Source organism: Accipiter gentilis, chromosome 6 (genome assembly GCF_929443795.1).
Source record: "Accipiter gentilis chromosome 6, bAccGen1.1, whole genome shotgun sequence".
Classification (NCBI taxonomy): Eukaryota; Metazoa; Chordata; class Aves; order Accipitriformes; family Accipitridae; genus Astur; species Astur gentilis.
This window is the reverse complement of record NC_064885.1, coordinates 3743749-3750849: the sequence shown is the minus strand read 5'-3', so window position 1 is coordinate 3750849 and position 7101 is coordinate 3743749. Positions and strand designations below refer to the sequence as shown.

Sequence of the window (7101 nt, the reverse complement as noted above, 5' to 3'; positions counted from 1 at the left end):
CCCTCATTCCCAGCACAGTGTTTTCAGCGCACTATGCTTAGAACAAGGTAAGTAATACAAAGTATTACAAGTATTTTGCAACGCAATTGCCCCACGGTAAACGCGTGGTTGCCTAGCAACGAGTGCAACCCGGAAGCCAGCAAGGCCCTCCCTGATTGGTTCTAATAGCGCAAGAGGTGGGAGGCGGGAGCGGCTGAGTCTGCCATTTCGCGATTGGTGGCTCGGCGCCCTTTCCTGTCAGCTGATTGGCGCCGGGGCGGAGGCGGGAAGGACGGACGCCGGAGAGGGCCGCCGTCGCCTGAGGTGAGGGGCCGCTCGCCGCCTCCCGCGGAGCGCGGCTGTGAGGGGACCGGGTTCGCGCAAGGAAGGAAGGAGGGAGGGAAGCGGCTTTCTGGGGGTCCCTGCCTCTTAAAGGAGATGAAGGAAAAGCCCGGGTGCCTCTCTGGAGGCTGGGGCGGGGCGGCACGCACAGGAGAATGACAGCCGGTTCCTCAGGCCCTGCCCTCGGCCGCGGAGAGGCGGAAAAACTCTCCCCGGGGCTGGAGCTAGAGGTTGGGCCGAGGTGGCGTCGGGGTGTCCCTGGGGAGCGGCCCCGGTCCTCCCAGAGGTGGAGCGGAGCAGAGCGGGGCGAAGGGTGTCCCTCCCCGTTCCCGGTGTCCCGCACCGTTGCCGCCTCCTGCCCGCGTTCATGTTGAATTCTTCCCGCTGCCCCGGCGGGGGCTTGCTTTTTTCTTGGGCAAAGCGCACTTCGAAGCTGTGCTCGTTTAAGCGAACCCCCGCCCCGCATGTGTTAGGGAAAAGCCTTCAAGGGGTGCGGTTACATTTTTGGAAGGGGAAGTGGGATGTAAACTCACGTTAGCCTTCTCTTTTCGCTAGGATTTCTTTTTCCTGTTGAGAAAATTGATGATGAAGCTGAATCATGCCATACATTGGTGGTTTTTTGATGTATACGTTACTCGTTAAAAGGCAGATGAGGACACAGGTTAGTGAGTTAATTTATCATAGGGAATCTGCCAATTTAAAATTGCTCTTTTATTTTGTAGATGCTGAAAATCTGTAAGAAAAAATTTCTGTCGTTTAAAGAAATGTGCTTTTTTTTTTTTTTTTAAGCCACCTATGCCTCTTCAGTATTTTTAATTCAATAACTTCAACATTTTAGCATGATAGGGAAACTGACTTTCTCTTATTATGCAGAGTGAGAGAAATGCAAGATAATACAGGACAGTAAAGTGAATGACACCTCCTTTTCCCCTGAATACTTACAGTATTACTAGTGGAAGAAAAATGTTAGTTTAAAACATCTCATTTCTAAGGTCAGTGTCCAGTTTTATTTTCTCATTGTCATAAAATGAACAGTATAAGGTACTGTTGTCTACTGTATCTTTGTAGTTTGCAATCTCTTGGAGTTCAAGCTAACGGACCTGCAGAATTGAAAAACTGGCTATTTTTAGTTATTAAACATCATAACGTACTTTTCCCCAAGGATTTGGGTTCTTATCCCAACAATATTCAGTCTGAGAAATAGAATCTGAAATGATGTGCATAGTTCATTCGTACTTTTATTTAAATTGCTTAAATTGCTGGTGCTGCTCATGGCAACTTGCTCTCATTTGTAACAAGGACTGAGTCTGAACTGATGGTGTGTAATATAAATTCTTATATGCCAGTTCTGGTAATATCCTGAACCACTTAGCCCCCTTATCAGGTTAGCACTTTCTGCTTGTTTTTGTTTGGTGCCATATGTTGTTTCAGGCTTTGCCTGGTTGTTAGTGTTGACTTGTTAATACTGGTTTTTTATTGCAGTTATAAACCTGAAGTAAACAGAAGGAAAAAGTGGCAATGTCTTCTGATGTGTCAGAATATACTATTGGGGGAGTGAAGATTATATTCCCTTGCAAGGCTTATCCTTCACAACTTGCTATGATGAATGCTGTAAGTAGAATTTGTGTTAATATTTGCTAAACTAATAGCTTATGTTTTGAGAGCCTCCAATATATTGAGAATTTCAATTGTAACTTAACTTACTGTTCTCAGTGCTGTACAGTGATACCTGGCCCATGACTAGGGAGTGCTGAAGTACGTTTGGATTTGTGAACATTTATGCGAAGAAAGAAGTTATGTCTTCTGTAATATATATGATTATTTAACTAGATATACTGTAACAGAAGTTTTACATAACTTTTCAAGTTTGTAAGGAGGGAATGATATAGTAAAACATCTGTATTTTAAACAGAATGCGATATTTCAGTAAGTTTTCACTTTTTGGAGAGGTTTTTAAAAATGAATTATTCACTTTACATTTAAACATTTTTAAACAGTTGTAACCATTTTTAAACACTTTTTCTCTGTGGGACAAATGGTTTGGTTGTCTGACAGATGTTTTCAACGTTTTGTAAGACTAAAGAAAGCAAGCTAGCCCCATCAGGTATTGTTGTTAGCAGGTAAGTATTTCACAGCTTCCTGTAAGTGAACCCCTGAGCATTGCTAATGAGGCATGTTCCTCCTGAGAGAAATACAGCTAAGGCTTGTTGGCCTGTTGTTATTATTAAAGGGGGGTGGGGGGTTGTTTGATTGATTGGTTGTTTTGCTTGTTTGTTCGTTTGTTTTACAAGACAGCAGGTGTCCTGATCTATTTTTAGAAGTTATTTCTAGCTTAGTTAAAGACATCCTCTTTGGTTTTTTTCCTATTAATTCTGGTTTTGTTCTTGTTATTCTCCTTAAAGATTGTTAAGGGTTTAAATAACAGGCAACACTGTTTGTTGGAGAGCCCTACAGGAAGTGGCAAAAGCTTGGCATTACTTTGTTCTGCATTATCATGGCAGCAGTCTCTGCATGGTAAGTTGTCTTAGTGTCTGTTTGCCCAGTTTTTGTTACCAAAATATATTATAATGAACTGTTGTTGTTTATCAGCCTTTAAACATTTGGGTTCAGGAATTTAACCAGGTCTTTGTCCACCATTATACATATTGCCTTACTGGCATCATAAAACTGTAACGGCCAGTAATACTAAGCTGGATTTAGATATCTGTTCCTATAAGGGAATTGTATGGATGTTGGAACTTAGAAAGAAAATACTTCTGGATTGTAGTCATGCAGATTGAATTGAAAAAGAAGGGTATTTTTCATTTCTGCAAGTTGTTACCGTTCTTTGCACTGCAGTTTTTCAAAGGGTGGCTTGTTCAGACTTGGTAGAGGCATAAGGTTTATAGCTGGTACCTAAACAAAAGCTTTCATCTTAACTGTTTTGAAGGTCTATTTCTCATGTATAGTCTTGAGTAGGTTTTAATGGAAGACAAATGACGGTGTCCTTTAGAGAAATCACTGCTTACATCATCAGGTGAAAAGGAAGACAGAAAGCCAGAGACCTCACCACCATGTCACTGCACGTGTCATTCCCAATCTAAGAGCAACGAGGCTGCGACAAGTGTGAATCATGGTGCTTCTAGTTCTTTTAATAATTATGAAACAGGAAGTTCTGTAAAACCTGGAAGCCCGCTGACAAACACAGGTAACTTCATACATAGGCAGCTAAAAATCCGTTCTGGAAGTAAAATATGTAGGGAGTGATGTCAACTTTTTTGCTTTCAAGTTGGGGACTTTTTTTATGATCATAATAGCAGAGTACTACATGATTCTGCCCTGCGTGGAAATGGTGGTTAATGGGTCTAAAAACGTCTAATAATATTTCCTACATGTGTATTTATAATAAATTCTATTTTTAAAATGTGGCCCTTATTTAATGCATTCCTAGTAGTGGACATACCTTTTATTTTATTTTTAATTACAGAATGTAAGGAAAATGAAACGCTAGCTTCAAAATTGTCTGCCAAAAAAAGATTATCTCTGTGTGCCAATGAGAATGATGATTTTCAAGTAGACAGGAAAAGGATTCGTCCTTTAGAAACTGAGCAGCAGGTGAGCAAAGATTATTGGCCGTAAAATAATCCAGGCGTAGCTCAACAAAGCTGTCAAACACCAATCAACATGGCAGAGAAGGGCATAGGGAATAGTTGAATCATGTCACAGTCATAGTTAAGATTGACAGGTTTTTGTTCATTTTTATTGTTTCTTGTTACAAAGGAGTCCATTGTTGCACTAAACTGTTCATAATACCATGTCCTAAATTATATCTTGCATATTTAAATACCTAATATCCCTCAAATATATTTACCCCCAGTTGATCTGTAATATTAAGTCAAAGTATGAGATTCTAGAGTTGAAAGGGCTCTTCCAAATACGTATTAGAAATACAAATAATACTGTGAATGTATGAGAGTTCTGTTTTATATCCTGTCAACTGTAGTTATCTCTGGCCTAATATGTGGAGTACAATATTGTGTAATGTTTGCATCTGTGTCAGTATTGGTATCGTGTAGCTTAGTACTTGTATTCAGATGTGCACTGTAAATAGCTTTTACATTGCTTTAGAGTATTGCTCAGATGGTTACTTTTGTTTAAGTTTTTAGATCAATATGGCTTGAATTTATTTCCTGTTTTAGTTATGGAAGTTTTCTGCTTGTATCTATATAGTATTGTAACGTCTATCAGTTTTGTAACAGTGGGAAATTAAAGAAGAAAAGCTCAGTAGTAATTATGGATTTTTCTTTGTTGTTGTTACTGAATTTTGTAATTAAAACTTTATAGCTTTTTCCAAATTATTTTTGTGTGGCTTGGATTTGGTTAAACTGTTAACAAATATTAGTGATGCACTGTGTTACTGAAACATACTCACTGGAAAATAGTTGAAACAAAATCACTGACTGCTAGTATAAGCACATACTTCAGTGTATTTGAACACGGTACATTTTTTTTCCTCTGGCAGGTTAGAAAACGTCATTGTTTTGCAAAAGGAGTGCAGCTGGTCGATGCTTTAGAAGTTTATCATCAGAGAAAAAATGGAGAGCTGACGGTTCACTCTGAAAAAAGTGTGAAAACCACTACTTTTTGTCCCAAAACAGTAAGTAATACAGTAATATCTTTTACATCAGGACTGTTAGTTTGAGAGCAATTAAAAAAAAAAAATACTGTAAAGAAATTATGCATTAAATGCAGCTTGTTAATAGTTTCAGAAAACACTGTACCTTTGACTGCATTACAGTCTAATGTAGAGGTTCCCAAGTATGTAAGTTGCTTTAAAGTAATACATTGTCACTATCAATAGCGAGAACTGCAGTGGCTTTTGCTCCTAATAGTGCTGTCTAACCAATGTCGTTTGCAAAGTGTAAATTATTTCTGTGAAAGGTGTTCTTCTAAACAGTGGGTTGAACTCTTTTACCATGGCTCCCCCGTAGTGCAGAATCTGGTGCAGCAATTCAGCCTGTAAACTTTCAATATGTGACAGCAATTGTACAGCAGATATAAATCTGTGTTATATTCCAGTTTATAGTAGATTTGTGACTTTATGGAAGAACTTGAAAGTAGGACCATAGAAATTAAGTGACATCACCTTTTGTAGATTTTGTTCAACTTGCCATTCGTTGTTTTGTGGCATATGTAGTAAATGAGAGACAGCATTTAATATTAACATGTGTGCCTTTTAGACCTTAAAAAAGTTGTATGGAGAAAGTTGGAGCTGATCATTACAATATACTATAACAAAAAATGAGTAATAAATATTGCACATGATTAAGAAGAAAAATCCTATGTGTTACTGTGATAGATTTACCTTTTGGGTTGGTTTGGTTTTTTTTTAAATTGCCACTTTCCGTAGCAGAAGTACAACATGAGAAGTTGAGGTACGAATATGCAGCTGTTTCTGCAGCTTTCTGCTAGGCATTTCTGCATGTCTTTGTGTTTGAATCTTACTGATTTTACATAAAAGTTTGTTGAAGCAAAACCAGTAGAAGAAGAAATCTGAGGCAGTAGAGATGAATGTCTGATGCCAAATTACATTAGTGCTGTAGTTCCCATGAATGCTTATCAAAGGCTGTGACAGAATAGTTCTTGTCAATACTAAAATATAGGAGCACTCCATGAAATCATAAAATCATATGTTTGAGACAAATATAAGAAAGGAAGGAGGTCTGACCTTCATTTCTTTCCTCAGTACAGATATCTACTTTCTTTTTTCAAAAGAACATCCTCCCATTCCAATATATATATATTTTTTAATGTTCTATGGTAATACCCATCTTGTAGGTAACTCAGCTTCTAAGTACAGAGTTTTTATGTAAGTTTGGAAATATGCTTGGTTTCAACAAGAATTTCAATTCTCTTTCCACCTCTTTCAACAGCACTTGGCTTTTTGTATGTCCTAAATTAGCTTCTATTTTAATCAGTGCATGTTTTAACTTCAGGAGCTGTTTTCCAGTATACTGTGCCTTTATAAACACAAAAGAAGCCAAAGACTTTGGTATTGCTTTAAGACTCTGGGACCTAAATCTTGACAAAAGTGAATCTGTGTTCTAGGTCATTTGATGGGAAGTATTTTTTATTAGTTTTGGAGAGCTCCGTAGATTTTTGAAGAGGATTTGAAATGCTTTGTGCTACTGAACTTCAATTGGTAGTTTGAAATACACAGGCCAGCAGAGTGTGCTGTTGATTTTCAAATAAAAAGACCTTCCTTCCTTGATTGTAAAGTTTGCTTTGGTACTTTGGGTATCTGAAAAACTTGATTTACAACTTCTGGAAACTTCATGTAGTGAAGAAAACTGAAAATTTTTAGTATAGATCAACTAACTGTTAAAATACTGAATCATACTCACTGATTTTTTTTAAGAAAACTCTTCATTTTTCTAACAGTAGTTTAGCTGTACATCTGTGTGTTACAGTGTGCTATCCATGGGTCTGATTTTGCAGACAGGCAGTACAGAATACTACTCAAGGTTTCACCACTATAGTGTTTACTACTTCTTTAGGAAGAAGCAACCTACAAAGAAATAAAAGTGTTTTATTTTTGTTAAAGTTTCTTTTTAAGAATGAAAGCAGTGTTTATTTATTTGTAAAAAAAGTTTCTTTTTAAGAATGAAAGAATAAGGTGTTATTTTCCTGTGATGAACTTTTACTTGAGAAGACTGAGAACTTCTCTGGTGTCAAGAAATAACTGCAGAAAGTAAGGCCTTAGTTCTGTGGCTTAACTACCTTAAGTTTAAGATGTGAAGA

At 37.8% G+C, this 7101-nt stretch overlaps 1 protein-coding gene across 2 annotated transcripts in view; it reads left to right on the top strand.

Annotated features, from left to right (window-relative positions):
• The first annotated feature begins 262 nt into the window (after positions 1–262).
• Positions 263–7101, top strand: part of BRIP1 (BRCA1 interacting helicase 1) — a 64109-nt gene continuing 57270 nt past the window's right edge. Inside the window, exons 1-8 of one of the 2 annotated variants that reach the window (XM_049804040.1) lie at positions 263–303; positions 877–982; positions 1195–1313; positions 1804–1932; positions 2724–2835; positions 3338–3508; positions 3788–3915; positions 4823–4957. In XM_049804040.1, coding sequence (XP_049659997.1) covers positions 1840–1932; positions 2724–2835; positions 3338–3508; positions 3788–3915; positions 4823–4957 — 639 coding nt within the window. In that variant the 5' untranslated portion in view covers positions 263–303; positions 877–982; positions 1195–1313; positions 1804–1839. Of the gene's footprint in view, positions 304–876; positions 983–1194; positions 1314–1803; positions 1933–2723; positions 2836–3313; positions 3509–3787; positions 3916–4822; positions 4958–7101 lie in introns of both variants that reach the window. The other variant, XM_049804039.1, reaches the window with a different exon arrangement.